General features: G+C 43.9%; 1 protein-coding gene across 1 annotated transcript in view; it reads left to right on the forward strand.

Annotated features, from left to right (window-relative positions):
* The first annotated feature begins 253 nt into the window (after positions 1–253).
* LOC126234877 (monocarboxylate transporter 12-like) overlaps positions 254–18,080 on the forward strand; it is a 184,539-nt gene continuing 166,712 nt past the window's right edge. The window contains exon 1 of the mRNA XM_049943618.1: positions 254–503. Coding sequence (XP_049799575.1) covers positions 287–503 — 217 coding nt within the window. The 5' untranslated portion in view covers positions 254–286. The remainder of the gene's footprint in view (positions 504–18,080) is intronic.

Raw genomic sequence — 18,080 nt, forward strand, 5'->3', positions numbered from 1 at the left:
ACACGACTGCTAGCTACTACTTACTCCTACTGACACACAGTTCCTGCTGCTTACAACACTGCTCTCTGGTCTGAGATTCTCTTATAGCTTACGCAGGGAACGCGTGATCAATCCATCGAAATTACATCTGTTCGAGTGCGCTAGCAACAAATTCTTTAATCGTGGACCTCTTACAAACTTGTTGGGGGTTGGTGTTGCAGACCCGCAGCGGGCGCGGTCGGCGTCCGGCGTGGCGGCGGCGCTGCACGACGACGAGGAGACGTGCCCTGCGATCTGCGAGCGCGACATGTTCAGCCTGCACCGCAACATCCCGGCGCTGCGGCGGCGCGACGTGGACACGGCGGCCATCCGGCAGCACTACTACCCCGAGGGCGGCTGGGGCTGGGTCGTCTGCGCCGCCGGCTTCCTCGCGAGGCTCCTCGCCGCCGCCGCGCAGTTCGGCTTCGGCCTGCTCTACCTGTACGCCGTGCACCACCTCGCCGACAAGGGCCGCGTACTGCCCGGTGAGTCGAGTCGAGCGGCTGCTCATTTATGCCGGCTTCTCTCTCCCTCCCCAACCACCTGTTTCTCCTCCTTATCCACTCCTTCTTACGAGGCGCGTCCAATAAGTAAAACAACAATTTCGGCTGAAGTAATGCGGACTCTGTTATGGTGCATTGTGGAGTATTCCGGCTTCAACCTTTACAAATGGTCAAATGTGTGTGAAATCTTATGGGACGTAACTGCTAAGGTCATCAGTCCCTAAGCTTATACACTACTTAACCTAAATTATCCTAAGGACAAACACACACACCCATGCCCGAGGGAGAACTCAAACTGTCGCCGGGACCAGCCGCACAGTCCATGTCTGCAGCGCCCTAGACCGCTCGGCTAATCGCGCACGGCCAGCTTTTACAGTTTCATGAAGTCCCGACAGGTGACGGTTCTATATGTAGCCTTCAAAATGGCGTCGTCTGTAACGGACACGCGTTCCAAACAGAGATTGTGTTTATTTTGGCAGAAAACCAGACCTCTGGAGATATTCATGGGCACTCGACAGTCTTCGAAAGGGCACTGCCGACTTCCTTCCCCGTCCTTCCCTAATCCGATGAGACCAATGACATCGCTGTCTGCCGTCCGGAGTGGCCGTGCGGTTCTAAGCGCTACAGTCTGGAGCCGAGCGACCGCTGCGGTCGCAGGTTCGAATCCTGCTTCGGGCATTGATGTGTGTGATGTCCTTAGGTTAGTTAGGTTTAATTAGTTCTAAGTTCTACGCGACTGACGATCTCAGAAGTTAAGTCCCATAGTGCTCAGAGCCATTTGAACCAGTTTGAACCTCGCTGTCTGGTCTCCTCCCCCAAACAACCCAACCCCAACCCGCACTTGAGGGTGTCAACTGAGACCTGGTATTGAACAAGAGCACTGCCAGTCGTTGGGCGAGGTGTCGGTCATTATCGTAACAACATCGCGTCCTGGACAACCGTTCACGGACGTGAGCCCTGCAATTTTGAAACGTGCGGACATTCTCTTTCTATGTGGTTGACGAATCACAATCAGACACCTCGCTGCACAACCGGAAGTCTCTGTCGGTAGTGCTGACACACTAGTCCACCAGTTGCGGTATCCAAATATTGGTGTCTGGGTTCCTCGCCGTCTAACAGAAAACCGTAAAGAGCAAGGAAGGACCATTTGTGCGGAATCGCCCAATGATGGATGCAATCCGCAGGAAGCAGTACATGGATGATGGAGAGATTACTAATGCAGCAAGATGTTGGCTCCGACGTCGACCTAGAGAATGGTACTTGCCCCCTCAGTAAGCTACGGTAAGGCCGCCGCATTGGAAGAAGATTATCTTGAAAAACATAGTTTTTTACCTTAAATGAGTGAGGATATATTTGCTTTATTGGAATCCTGAATAAAACCAACCTGCTTTCAGAAAGAAAAAACATGTGTTGCATTACTTTCTGTTGGCTGGTCCCGGCGGAGGTTCGAGTTCTCCCTCGGGCATGGGTGTGTGCGTTTGTCATTAGCATAATTTAGGTTAAGTAGTGTGTAAGCTTAGGGACTGATGACCTTAGCAGTTAAGTCCCATAAGATTTGACACACACACATTTACTTTCTGAGCGCCACTCGTACAAGTACTAGACGAGATCAGCATAACAAAGTGACTCTTCGACACGGAAAGGGACGATGCTTGGCATTTCGCTGTTACCCGCCAGTCCAGTACGGCCTTGGCAGCAATACCTGTGTTATTCTGTCCTGAACCAATAATCCACCCACCCTTAATTCCATAAACAGACGAACTCCCACGTATAAAACAACTTAGAACGTCTGATTACTTTACAAATGAGATATTGTGTTAAATATTTAACGTTTAGCGTATAAAACCCTTATGGATTAAGATGTACAATCCTTATTATGTTGGTTTTATAGCTTTCGGGTTATTCACAGGATGAGTATAGGGAATTTGCCATCCTTCCTTAGGAAAGCGAGTTTTCACTCATCTCACTGTTTGTTACGTCATATCTATTGAATAAGTGTCGTGCATCGATACCGTTTTGCAGGTACGTTCAACCAAACATGTGGATACTGTCTGCAAAATGTGTTGCGGGTAGAGTTAGTCATAAAGGTGTAATAAATTACAAAGTCGTGTCTGATGCTGAAGTTTTACTGCAAGAACAGCGAAATTATAGTAAGCGATAAAAGTTTTTCGTTCATCATTTTGTCAGTGAGTGTCAGCGATATAACGTTTCTAATGGGTTGAAATTATGTATAAGCTTTCTTTGAAGTCGTTAAGTGTCATTCTCAGTTGCTGGATGCACATAGTCTTGGTAGTTTTCGGGCTGTGAGTTACGCTGCCTCAAAACATATACACAGGTTCTAACTTTAATTCTTAAGTTCTTTTGTCAAACATTTAACATCAGATTATACCTCATAATGGCTCTGAGCACTATGGGATTCAACTGCTGATGTCATCGGTCCCCTAGAACTTAGAACTACTTAAACCTAACTAACCTAAGGACAGCACACACATCCATTCCCGAGGCAGGATTCGAACCTGCGACCGTAGCGGTCGCGCATATCCAGACTGTAGCGCCTAGAACCGCTCAGCCATCCCGGCCGGCATACCTCATAATGATCTGATTACGTCAGCATTTTAGATTTTTAAACTCCGTCACTTATTATATGAAGTTCTGTAAAGCAAATTTTTACTATCCTCAAAAGCCGTTAGACAGACAAGCTGAAATCGCGAGAGCATGACTAAGCTGTTTAGTGATACACTATTTCGTACGTTTTCCGTTAACCTGCAGTACACGTCACCTCACTCTCTCTTAAAAAAAAAAAGACTGATTGAAAGAATCACAGATAAATCTGAACGGGTGTCATATGAGGTCCACTCCGACAAAAACCGAGAAAGGTACAAAAATCATCAGCAATAGCGGTCGAACGCTTCTGGGATAAGAAGTCACCCTCATTCTGCCAACGGCCTTGTTAAAGAAGGTGGAAGAGCGGCTAGAACATCAGGGCAACTCTCTTGTATATAAGGTAGGAAACTGCCTCTAAAGGCGGAAGAGTCAACACTGATCTGGTATAACGGGACTAGGATTCGTTATAAATATGAAGGTAGGGCAGAGAGAGTGGTGCTGTGCACTGTTCAGTGATAGAGTTGTTCTCATCAAAATGGACAGCAAACCAAACCGACAAAGGTATTTCAGGTATATATGCCGACTGCGCAGGCCGAAGATGGAGTAAGTATATGAGAATACTGAACGGATTTTTCAGTCTGCTAAGAGTGATGAAAATCTAATAGTCATGTGTGGCTGGAATGTGATTGTAGGGCAACGAGTATAAGAAAGGGTTTGCTGTAGAATATGGGCTTGGTAGTAAGAATGAGAGAGTCGAAAGACTAATTGAGTTCTGCAACAAATATCAATTAGTAACAGAGAACACTCTGTTCAAGAATCACAGCAGGAGGAGGTATACTTAGCAGTACGCGGGAGAAACGGTAAGATTTCAGTTAAATTGCATCATTGTCAGGCAGGGATTCGAAAATCAGACATGGGATTGTAAGGCTTATCCAGGAGCAGATGTAGACTCAGATCACAATGTAGTAGTGATTAAGAGTAGGCTGAAACTGAAGAAAGTAGTCAGGAAGAATCATACGGACATACTAACGAAAGAGGAGACTTTCTTGAAGGTCTCTGAGGCTTTAGGTACTGTGATAAGGAGAATTACAGTAGGCAGTTCATTTGAAGAGGAATGGAAATCCTTAAAAAGGGCAATCACAGATGTTGGAAAGAAAAACGTAGATACAAAGAAGCTAACTGCGAAGAAGCAATGGACAACGGAAAAAATGCTTGGCCTGATCGACAAAGGAAGGAAGTACAAAAATGTTACCAAAAATTTTGAAATTCAGGAATACAGATATACAAGTCACTGTGGAATGAAATAAATGGGAAGCACAAGGAAGCTAAGGTGAAATGGCAGCATGAAAAGAGTGAACAAATCGAAAAAGAAATGATTGTGTGAAGGACTGAATCAGCGTATAGAAATGTCAGAACACCTTCGGTGAAATTAAAAGCACGAGCTTTAACATGAAGAGTGCAATGAGACTTCCACTGTTAAATGCAGAGGAGAGAGCGGATAGGTGGAAAGAGTACACTGAATTCCCCTAGAAGGGGTAAGACTTGTCTATTGACTTTGTAGAAAAAGAAACGGCGATCGATTGGTAAGAGACCGGGGCTCTAGTATTAGAATCAGATTTAAAAGGGCTTTGGAGGACATAACATCAAATAAGGCAGTAAGAACAGATAACATTCCATCGGAATTTTGGAAATCATTGGGAAGTGACAACACTACGACTATTCATGTGTGACACTGGCTACATACCATCTGACTTTCGGAAAAGCATCATCCACACAATTCCTAAGATACAGTGAGCCGACAACTGAGAGAATTATAGCACATTCATCTTAAGAGTTCACACCTCGAAGTTGATGACGAAAATAATACACAGGACAATGGAAAAGACAATTGAGGGTGTGTTATTGATAATCAGTGCGGCTTTAGAAGAGGCAAAGACACCAGAGGGGCACCTCTGATGTTTCAGTTGATAATGGAAGCAAGGCTGAAGAGACCTAATTGTACTTTCATTTCATTTGTAGACCTAGAAAAAGCGTTCAATAATGTGCATTGGTTCAAGCTGTTCGATATTAAGGGAAATATAGGGGGCAGCTATAGGGAAAGGCAGATAATGTACTCATACAATGTGTGCAAGAGCCAAGACGGGCCAATAAGAGTGGTAGACGAAGAACTAAGTGATCGAATTAAAAATGGTGTAAAGCAGGGGTGTAGTCTCTGCCCCATACTGGCCGGCCGCGGTGGCCGTGCGGTTCTAGGCACTTCAGTCCGGAACCGCGTGACTGCTACGGTCGCAGGTTCGAATCCTGCCTCGGGCATGGATGTGTGTGATGTCCTTAGGTTAATTAGGTTTAAGTAGTTCTAAGTTGTAGGTGACTGATGACCTCAGATGTTGAGTCCCATAGTGCTCAGAGCCATTTGAACCATTTTCTCCACCCTAATACTAAAAATGGTTCAAATGGCTCTGAGCGCTATGGGACTTAACTTCTGAGGCCATCAGTCCTCTAGAACTTAGAACTACTTAAACCTAACTAACCTAAGGACATCACACACATCATTGCCCGAGGCAGGATTCGAACCTGCGACCGTAGCGGTCGCGCGGTTCCAGACTGTAACGCCTAGAACCGCTCGGCCACTCCGGCCGGCCCTACTACTCAGTCTATACAGTGAAGAAGTACTGACTCAAATAAAAGTACGGTTCAAGGGTGGAATCAAAATTCAAAGTCTAACAACATCAATAATAAGATTTGCTGATAACATTGCCATCCTCGGTGAAAGTAAAGATGAATTACAGGATCTGCTATTGGAATGAACAGTAAAATGAGTACAGAATATGGATTGAGAATAAATTGAAGAAAGATGAAAGTAATGAGAAGTAGCAGAAATGAGAACAGAGAGAAACTTAACATCAAAAATGGGGACCACAAAACAGATGACGTTAAGGAATTCTGCTACCTAGGCAACAAAATGTCCCATGACGGAGGGAGCAAGGAGGATATAAAAAGCAGACTGACCAAGAGAAGTCTACTCGTAGAAAACAATTATTATTAATCTGAGGAATAAATTTCTGAAAATGTACGTTTTAGCATATCATTGTATGGTAGGTAGTGAACAGAGTCTATGAGAAAACCAAAACAGAAGAGAATCGAAGCATTTAAGATGTGGTGCTACAGAAGAAGGCTGAAAGTTAGATGGACCGGTAAGGTAAGGAATGTGGAAATTCTCCACAGAATAGGTGGAGAAAGGAATATGGGGGAATCGCTGACAAGAAGAAGGGCAGGATTACAGGACATCTGTAAAACACCAGGGAATAACTTGCATGGTACTAAAGGGAGATGCAGAGGGTAAAAGCTCTAGGGGAAGACAGAGATTGGAATACATCCGGCAAATAATTGAGGCCGTGGGTTGCAGTTGCTACTCTGAGATGATGAGGTTGGCACAAGAGACGAATTCGTGTCGGGCTGCAAGAAACCAGTGAGAAGACCGACAAGAATAACTAATTTTGGAGGTTTTAATTCTCACTGTGAGTTTTTCTCTTGCGTATTGATGTTCACACTTTGCACCTATACTAATTAAATAATACGAGGGGATTGAGTCCCAGCTATGAAGAACGGTAAGAGTACAACTTCCCCAATAAGCATCTCTTCCGACAGTGATGACGAGTCATGTGATGGATACCACGAGAAACCGAGGGTATTGGGAGCCATTATGCTTGAAAGCCGTCCAACGCCCGTTCAGACGCTACGGAGGCATTTTGGTTCGTAGTTGGAAAGCTATGTTCAAACATCACTCTCTATGGCATTTCAGATTTGTTAAATATGACTGGGTCAGGTAACTTCAAAGCAAAACTGGAACCCCGATGACTGTGAGTGATCTTCAAACAGTTCTGTACAATGTTGGAGCGACAGGTTTGGCGCATTATGTGTTTGTCTGTGGGGTGTGGTGTGAAAAGGAATGTATGTTATCGGACGTTGGATTCTTGTATCGTTCGGCAGTCAGAGACATTGGAAAATGCATCAGGCACCCCATTTACTTTCACAGCACATGTCCCCTATGTAAGAATATCTCCACCACCTTTCTGACTGGTGCCTCGCTGTCAGTACGCGATCCCTCACGTGTGCTCTTTCGCATCCGTAGGCGCAGATCTTTCCCCAAGCTTCGAATGTTGAATGACAGCGATCCTGTACCTAAGTTAATCAATGTCTCCTGTTAGGAGTGATATGTTTGTTTCAAGAATGGATCTTTCTTTCTGCAAAGACGTGAGCGCTGTTTCCAAACTTCCTGAAAGATCTAAACGGTCTACTCGAGTAGGAAGGAACATAAAACCATGTGCTTTGCGGGCTATCTTTCATTGGTTAAGTTATCCATGCATGACTCATAATTATAGCTTCATCACCAGGTCGGTCAGACAGTTTTAATCCTTCAGGAAGTTCCTATATATGTGTTGATAGTTGTTATGGGGCATGCAGCTAAGTACGACGACGGAGAGGAAAAATGAACATCGACTCTGGAATCAATCCAGGCGAGAACATGGTATGTAAATTATTACAAATTTATTTAATATCTGCCGTCAGACAATACTTTCGCATAATAGTATTCTGCCAACGGCCTTGTCAACGATGGCGGAGAGGAAGACAGAGGTTCAGGGCATTCTCTTATCCTAGGGAGGAAACTGCCCCTAAGGCGGAAGATCAGCAATAATTAGTGGCGTGAGGATGCAGAAGGCATTGGAAACCACTGCATTAAACACACGTAACGTGTATTCACAGGACTTGTAGCCTTTAACTCAAAAAGAGTCATGATGATCTCTCCACTGGCTAACATTCCGGAATAGTCCCCCATTCGGATCCCCGGGAGGAGACTGCTAAGGGAGAGGTGATCAAGCGAAAAAGATTGAACAATCAACGAAAGGATAACGTTCTACGAGTCGGGGCGTGGAATGTCAGAAGTTTTGACGTGGTAGGGAAAATAGAAGATCTGAAAAGGGAAATGGAAATGCTCAATTTAGATATAGTAGGGGCAGTGAAGTTAAACGGAAAGAAAGACAAGGGTTTCTAGTCAGATGAGTCTAGGGCAATACCAACAGCAGCAGAAAATGGTATGAGGGGAGTATGATTCATTATGAATAGGAAGGTAGGGCAGAGAGCGTGTTATTGTGAACAGTTCAGTGATAGGGTTGTTCTTACCAGAATCGACAGCAAACCAACACTGACAACGATGGTTAAGGTATACATGCCGGCTTGTGCCGACGACGCAAACTGAAGAAGATGAGACAGAGAAAGTGTATGAGGGTATTGAAAGGGTAATGCAGTACGTAAAGTAAGATGAAAATCTAATAGTCATGGGGGACTGGGATACAGTTGTAGGGGAAGGATTAGAAGAAAAGGTAACAGGAAAACATAGGTTTGGGACAAGGAATGAGAGAGACGTTCTGCAACAAATTTCAGCTAGTAATAGCAAATACTCTGTTCAAGAATCACAAGATGAGGAGGTATACTTGGAAAACGACGGGTTGTATGGGAAGATTTCAGTTAGATTACATCATGGCTAGGCAGAGATCCGAAATCAGATACTGGATTGTAAGGCGTATCCAGGAGATGATATAGGCTCAGATCACAATAAAGTAGTCATGAAAAGTAGGCTGAAGTTTAAGACATTAGTCAAGAACAATAAATACGCAATGAAATGGGATATGGAAGTACTAAGGGATGGCCTGATCCGTTAGAACTTCTCTAAAGCTGTAGATAGAGCAATAAGGAATAGCTCAGTAGGCAGTACAGCTGAATAGGAATGGACATCTCTAAAAAGGGCCATTACAGAAGTTGGAAGGAAACGTAGATACAAAGAAGTTACGAAGAAACCATGGGTAAAAGAAGAGAAACGTCAGCTGACAGATGAAAGGAGGAAGCAGAAGAACGTTCAATGAAATTCTGGAACATAGAAATACAAATCATTTGGGAATGAAATAAGCGGGAAGTCCATGGAAGCTAAGGAGAAATGGCTGCAAGAAGAACATGAAGAAACCGAAAACAAAATGATTGTCGGTAGGACTGACACAGCATATAGGAAATGCAAAACAACCTTCTCTGAAACTAAAAGCAAGGTCAATAAGATTAAGAGTTCAATGGGAATTCCATTGTTAAATGCAGTGGAGAGAGCGGATAGGTGAAATGAATAAATTCAAGGCCTCTACGAGAGAGAGTACATGACTGATTTGATACAAGAATAAACAGGAGACGGTACAGAAGAGTTAGCGGATCCAGTATCAGAATCTGAATGTAGAAGAGGCTTAGAAGACTTAAGATCAAGTGAGACAGAATGGGTAGAGAACATTGCATCAGAATTTCTAAAATCATTGCGAGAATTGGCAACAAAGCGGCTACTAACGTTGGTGTGTCGAATGTATGAGTCTGATGACATACCATATGACTTTCGGAAAAATATCGTCCACCTAATTCCGAAGACTGCAAGAGCTGACAAGTGGGAGAATTATCGTGCAATCAGCTTAAAAGCTGATGCATACAAGTTGCTGACAAGAATAATACTCAGAAGAATGGAAAAGAAAATTGACGATATGCTAGATGACGATCAGTTTGGCTTTAAGGTAAAGGTACGAGAGAGGCAATTCTGACGTTGCGGTTGACAATGGAAGCAAGACCAAAGAAAAATCAAGACACGTTCATAGGATCTGGAAAAAGCGTTTCACAATTTAAACTATTGCAAGATGTTCGAAATTCTGAGAAAAATGGGGGTAAGCTATAGGGTAATATGCAATATGTACAAGAGCCAAGAGGAAAGAATAAGAGTAGACGAGCAAGAATGAGGTGCCCGGATTAAGTATGGTGTAAGAAAGGGATGTAGTGTTTCGCCCCTATTGTTCAATCTGTATACCGAAGAATCTATGATGGAAAGGTTCAAAAGTGGAATTAAAATTCAAGGTGAAAGGATATTAGTGATACGATTCGCTGATGACATTGCTATCCTCAGTGAAAGTGAAGAAGAATTACACGATCTCATGGATGGAATCTAAGGAAAACAGAATATGGACTGAGAGTAAATCGAAGAAAGACGAAGGTAATGAGAAGTGACAGAAATGAGAACAGCGAGAAACTTATCATCGACGGTCATGAAGTATATGAAGGACCTCATCTACTTAGGCAGTAAAATAACCAATGACGGACGGAACAAGGAGGATTTCAAAAACAGACTAGCAGTGGCAAAGAGGGAATTCTCGGCCAGGAGAAGTCTACTAGTATCAAACATAGGCCTTAATTTGAAGAAGAAATTTATGAGACTGTACGTCTGGAGTACAACATTGATTCGTAGTGAAAGGTGGGCTCAAATGGCTCTGAGCACTATGTGACTTAACTTTTGCGGTCATCAGTCCCATAGAACTTAGAACTACTTAAACCTAACTAACCTAAGGACATCACACACATCCATGCCCGAGGCAGGATCCGAACCTGCGACCGTAGCAGCCGCGCGATTCCGGACTGAAGCGCCCAGAACCGCTCGGCCACTCCGGCCGGCTAGTGAAACGTGGATTGTGGGAAAATCGGAACAGAGTAGAATCGAAACATTTGAGATGTGGTGCTACAGACGAATGTTGAAAATTAGTCGGACTGATAAGGTAAGGAATGAGGAGGTTCTGCGCAGAATCGAAGACGAAAAGAATATGTCGAAAACACTGGTAAGGAGAAGGGACAGGATGATAGGTCATCTGTTAAGGCATGAGGGAATGACTTCCACGGTACTAGAGGGAGCTGTGAAAGGCAACAACTGTAGAGTGTTCTTACACTTGCATTGATTCTCCAAATCTGTCCACGGTTTTACTTTACTTATATCAGCACTGGTCTCTGGCTTAGAATACGTAACGAATTTAAAACGATTCCTTCTACTGTACTTTCGCCAAGGAACGCCTGAAGAACGTTCCGGTCTTAAACTAAATGGACCTAGCTTATTACTACAAGCAAGTCTTACTTTCTCCAGTGCACCTTGGTCTTCAAATATCTTTTTATTAGCTCTGTCATCAAGTGTTAGTCTTTCTACTCTTACATTAATCCTATAAACATATGTTACAATTTTGTTAATAATTACAGATGCATATTTATTTGCAAAAAAGTTAAACTTGTCCTGAATGTCATAATTAGCTATGACAATTGCGTAACTGCTAGCCGGGTAGGGTATAAAAGGCGTAGTGAAACGTTTCTGATCACAGTTGATTCGTCCTCTGTTGGTGGTAAAATGCAAACAAAAGTCGTACTGACAGGTACACTGCCATAATTCTTTCTCCTTAGACAACTTGCGAACAAGCCTATATTTTTTGCTACCCTGGCTTGGAGACATCCAGCAAATAATTGATGACGTAGGTTACAATGCTACTCCGAGATGAAGAGGTTGGTACAGGACAAGAAGTTTTTCTCGTGGCGGGCCGCATCAAACCAGTCTGAAGACTGATGACCCCAAAAAAAGCATATAAATACAAAACTACGAAATACCGTAGCTCTAACAATACAAACATGTTCATAAAATTACATGTTATTTTACACATCATATCAAAATTCAAAACGTAGCTACGCAACCAAACTATGACATTCTCTGCCTCCATAGATAACACATCTTTACTGTGCTTTGCATGGCAAACAAGTAGCACAGTTCTCAAGTCCAAAAGCCTTTCTCGCTGGACAGCAGAGATGGACAGGAAATTGGCTGTCATTGGGCACTTTTTCCTCAACTAGTTATTCCTTATTGGCTCTAAGCACTATGGGCCTTAACATCTGAGGTCATCAGTCCCCTAGAACTTAGAACTACTTAAACCTAACTAACCTAAGGACAGCACACACATCCATGCCCGAGGCAAGATTCGAACCTGCGACCGTAGCAGCAGCGTGGTTCCGGACTGAGGCGCCTAGAATCGATCGGCCACAGCGGCCGGCAGCAATTCATTACACTCAGTTAATAATCAAGCTTTAATTTAATGAAAGTGAAGCTGTTCTACTACTCTGGTGATCGAGCGATTTGAGAATTACATTTTCATCAGTCATAGTCTAATTTCGTATCCTTATCATTCCAGCTATTGAAATCACCCACACAGACATCGATAATTCACGACCGTTACATCTAATTAAGGTCTCTGTGGGACGTAGAGGGATATTCGATGTCACACGGAAGGGTAAGAGGTGATGCAGCTACAACTAGCGACGGTAGTGGGGCAAATCCTACTCAACCCTGCACATAATTCCGTATGATGATATGCGACGAGCAGAGGTACGTTTATGACTAGAGGCCTGTGGTGGCGAGAGAAATGCTTTCCACGTTCTTAAGTACCGTGTCCTCATGTCTCTTATTCATAACCCCGCCCAAGGATATTAAAATGTAGTAAACCACGGTAAACTGTTCAGAATCACGGGGCTCTTACAATAGCTTTGCGCCTGGCCTGAATTTTTGTCTGCTGTAAACAGAAGTAATTCATTTTCCACAGAGTAGTCATTGCCACATTTTAACACAAAATAACCAGATACATTCTTGATGAGTTCAGCCGCAATTTCTCAAATGAACACACATCAAAAAAATTCGTTGCAGAAATTCTGAAGATAGACGTTGACTGTGGATTTCGTATCACAGACACAGTCCCTTTGACTGTTCAGAGATGTCACTAAACCCGCCCAAAGATGTAAGCAACCATGCATCAGCAGCGCCTATTAGACAGAGGGGGTCTGACAGCCGATCACTTCCAATCATTCCAGCAGGAATTCCGCGGTTCGTTCGCGTCCGCATTGTTACTTTGCGGCAGGAAGGCCTCTCAACAAGGGAAGTGTCCTGGTGTCTCGGAGTGAACCAAAGCGATGTTGTCCGGACATGGAGGTGATACAGAGAGACAGGAACTGTCATTGACATGCCTCGCTCAGGCTGCCCCAGGGCTACTATTGCAGTGGTTGACCGCTACCTATGGATTATGGCTCGGAGGAAACCTGAAAGCAACGCCACTATGTTGAATAATGCTTTTCGTGCAGCCACAGGACGTCGTGTTACGACTTAAATTGTGCACAATAGGCGGCATGATGCGCAGCTTCACTTCCGACGTCCATGGCGAGGTCCATCTTTCCAAACCACGACACTATGCAGCGCGGTATAGATGGGACCAACAAAATGCCAAATGGACCGCTCAGGATTGGCATCACGTTGTCTTCAGGGATGAGTATCGCATATGACTTCAACTAGACAATCGTCGGAGACGTGTTTGGAGGCAACTCGGTCAGTTGGAACGCGTTAGACGCACTATCCAGCGAGTACAGTAAGGTGGAGTTTCATGCTGTTTTGGGGTGATATTATGTGGGGCGATGTACGTCGGTGGTGGTCATAGAAGGCGCCGTAATGGCTATACGATTCATGAATGCCATCCCCCGATCGTTAGTGCAACCATATCGGCAGCATATTTGGAGGCATTCGTCTTCACGGACGACAATTCGTCATCCATCGTGCACATCTTGTGAATGACTTTCTTCGCTCAACCAGAGTGGCCATCATGTTCTCCAGACATGAACCCTATCAAACATGCCTGGGATTGATTGAAAAGGGCTGTTTATGGACGACGTGACCCACCAACCACTCTGGGGTATCTACGCCGAATCGCCGTTGAGGACTGAGGCAATCTGGAGCAACAGTGCCTTGATGAACTTGTGGATGATATGCTACGACGAATACACGCATGCATCAATGCAAGAGGACGTGCTACTGGGTATTAGAGGTACTGGCGTGTACAGGAATCTGGACCACCACCTCTGAAGGTCTCGCTGTGTGGTGGTACAACACGCAATGTGTGGTTTTCATGAGCAATAAAAAGGGCGGAAATGATATTTACGTTGTTCTCTATTCCAATTTTCTGTACAGATTCCGGAACTCTCGGAACAGAGGTGATACAAAACGTTTTTAGGTGTGTGTATTTTGTGACACTTTATTGGAACATTTTTGCAATTCTGGGACTGGTCTTTCCCCAACTGTCGTTTCGTACCCTATACTCAGATAAATTTTCCGTCAACACGGCAGCGTCGGACTTCTTGTTGTACCCTAGTTGTTGCTTCCGAAACTTGTTGTATAATGCACTGAGGTTAGTGGATCGATTACAGACAAGAAATAAAACATACAAATCCCGCATCTGTAGCTAACGAGGAAGTACATTAACAGAAAAAATTTCAAATTGCTAGAGAAGTTCACTTGCTCCAGACAATAGTATGTCTAAAACGGACGACAGGATGGCAAACGACCAACTAATTAACATACTTGCATGAATAACAAAGAAAATGGTTCGGATTCCAAATGCAATCTGAGGAATACTATACTGAGAGAGAATACAAGTTGTTGACCTATAAGTTTTATAACCCGCGTAATGTGCTTCGATGGCTGAAAACATAGCCCTGCATAGAAAATGCGGTGACCGACCTCTCTTACAGAGGCAGGGATATTTTAGCTCTAGGGTTGCCCTCTGCACATACCACGAACTCGTGGACACGAAGATAAAAATCTACCTCCGCAACCGTGTGGGCCACCAAAAAATTAAACGGAAACAGCTTTTTCCTAGCGCCAAAGGGCCTAATTTAAATTTTTAATTAAAGTGATTTATGATAATCACATAATTATTCGGACATAAATCTCTAATAGTTCTACACCTCGCTAATGCATCGGTAGTTTTACAAATTCGTTCATAATTCGTAATCTGTAGGAGATTTATATATTAACTTTACGTGCTTGCTTGATATGCATATAATCGATCCGTAATTCCAATCATTTTATTTGTAATTTCATTAGCTCTCAGAATCTCTGAATCTGTGATTTATATCATGCTCTTTCTTTATATGGGTTGGTAGTAATGACTTGACCTCACCAACGGGAACGTGAATCTTTCCGGAAAAGTGTATGATCATCAAGTAATCTGAAATCAAGTCGCATTAATAGTTATCGTCATATTTTGCATATTGTTAAGTGCTATTCATATGGACTTTCTATGAAGTGAATGTTAATTCAACATAATGCAAAATCATTTTAACGTGCTAGAACTACCAATATAACAAGTGTTGCAGTGTGCAACAGTAAACACATTTAAGGGAAATGTTTATCAATCCACTGACTTCATACTAAATATTACTCTCGTGTATGTATGCAAATACACGAATATATATATATATATATATATATATATATATATATATATATATATATATATATATATATTTCCCTGATGGCAACAAGTTAAAAGTTTAAAATATTGACGGCACCATCGTCAACAAAAGTTAGTCTGAGTTAAATGTTTGAGACTTGGAGACTTGACAGATTGTGTTTTTCAGGTTCGTAGAAAATGTGCTGCTCTCTGATCAGAGGTGACATTGTCAAGAAACATGTTCGTATAGCTAGAAATCCGACTCTAAAGATTAGAACAGGGGCATACTGCAGGTCATAGGTCTTGGTTGTTCTGTCTGTATTGTTCCGTGGCTGGAACGTGCAACAGGATCTGTGTCTAGCTCCCATTCTATAACGATTTTTTCAGAAGTGTGAAAGAGAAGTCATCAGAAACCTTTAATGGATATATTTCAGAACTTTTTCCCTTGACACAATGTGGGTGTGGCACAAGTAGGACTCTTGCAGCGGCAACACGTTGAAAGTGTGAAATACCGCTTGGCACAGTCATCAACTCAAAACTGCGCACGAGACTTGCTCGTGCAGTACATAAAAAATTGTAACTAACAGGTCATCTTCTGTCCTCTGTTTGAGCCATAGAGACTGCAAAAAGGAGAGTCACTACACTGTTCTATCACGTAGCTTTTGAATACTGAACTGCCTATATTTCACAAAAGCGTTTGTATGTTTGCGTCTGTGTTGATCCCTACACATCTCACGTCTGCTAATGGCATCTTTATTGGACCATTCTTCGCGTTCTACATAGTTTCCACATCGGAATTTCGGTAACAACGATGTTTGCAATGTTCTGGAAGAAGAAGTCGTAGTTCCTATTTCAGAAGGGGAAGTTAACGTTTCTGATATTTATCCAGATTCCATAGTGGCTGAATGGTCAGGTAAGGAATAAATAAAAGACAATAATGTAGTGAACCGTTTGAAATATTTTGTCACCTAAATGATCTTTAGTAAAACATCTCTGGTAGCAAAAAGTGTGATAAGAGTCCACAACCAACCCGTGTCTGCAAAGCGTGTTCTAATGTCATTAAGAATCAGAATGCAGAAACGTACCAAAAAGAAACATTCTGGGTGTGTCCAAATTGTGATATAGCTCTTTGTGTACCACACTGAGGCTAATTACGTGTAAGAACGAAGGTTACACCTTTTTCTTTGAAACAAAAATATAAGTCAGTGAACCATCTCGTAATTCTGCTAAATTTAATATTTCATAATAACGTTTTAAGATTGGGTAAACTAGGTATCACTCTTTGAAATGAAATATCATACGTATTTATTGCATTCACAGTTACAAAACTTTGATTTTCGAGAAGTATTTTGGAAACAGTAATCCAACCAGCCCATCCTGAGTGACTGGGGCTCGTTTCGAATGTCATAACAACGTCCTGAATGAAAGTCACAACATTAGTAATCTCTCTCTTTTGTCCAATTCGTAACAGTTCTCTCCCTGACGCCTCTGTCGATCTAATGAGTTTGAGAATGTACACTGCTCAACAATTAGACGACCACTTTTTTGAAATCCCGTAACTATTTCCCAAATCGATATACACTCCTGGAAATTGAAATAAGAACACCGTGAATTCATTGTCCCAGGAAGGGGAAACTTTATTGACACATTCCTGGGGTCAGATACATCACATGATCACACTGACAGAACCACAGGCACATAGACACAGGCAACAGAGCATGCACAATGTCGGCACTAGTACAGTGTATATCCACCTTTCGCAGCAATGCAGGCTGCTATTCTCCCATGGAGACGATCGTAGAGATGCTGGATGTAGTCCTGTAGAACGGCTTGCCATGCCATTTCCACCTGGCGCCTCAGTTGGACCAGCGTTCGTGCTGGACGTGCAGACCGCGTGAGACGACGCTTCATCCAGTCCCAAACATGCTCAATGGGGGACAGATCCGGAGATCTTGCTGGCCAGGGTAGTTGACGTACACCTTCTATAGCACGTTGGGTGGCACGGGATACATGCGGACGTGCATTGTCCTGTTGGAACAGCAAGTTCCCTTGCCGGTCTAGGAATGGTAGAACGATGGGTTCGATGACGGTTTGGATGTACCGTGCACTATTCAGTGTCCCCTCGACGATCACCAGTGGTGTACGGCCAGTGTAGGAGATCGCTCCCCACACCATGATGCCGGGTGTTGGCCCTGTGTGCCTCGGTCGTATGCAGTCCTGATTGTGGCGCTCACCTGCACGGCGCCAAACACGCATACGACCATCATTGGCACCAAGGCAGAAGCGACTCTCATCGCTGAAGACGACACGTCTCCATTCGTCCCTCCATTCACGCCTGTCGCGACACCACTAGAGGCGGGCTGCACGATGTTGGGGCGTGAGCGGAAGACGGCCTAACGGTGTGCGGGACCGTAGCCCAGCTTCATGGAGACGGTTGCGAATGGTCCTCGCCGATACCCCAGGAGCAACAGTGTCCCTAATTTGCTGGGAAGTGGCGGTGCGGTCCCCTACGGCACTGCGTAGGATCCTACGGTCTTGGCGTGCATCCGTGCGTCGCTGCGGTCCGGTCCCAGGTCGACGGGCACGTGCACCTTCCGCCGACCACTGGCGACAACATCGATGTACTGTGGAGACCTCACGCCCCACGTGTTGAGCAATTCGGCGGTACGTCCACCCGGCCTCCCGCATGCCCACTATACGCCCTCGCTCAAAGTCCGTCAACTGCACATACGGTTCACGTCCACGCTGTCGCGGCATGCTACCAGTGTTAAAGACTGCGATGGAGCTCCGTATGCCACGGCAAACT

This window comes from Schistocerca nitens, chromosome 2, assembly GCF_023898315.1.
Source record: "Schistocerca nitens isolate TAMUIC-IGC-003100 chromosome 2, iqSchNite1.1, whole genome shotgun sequence".
NCBI lineage: Eukaryota > Metazoa > Arthropoda > Insecta > Orthoptera > Acrididae > Schistocerca > Schistocerca nitens.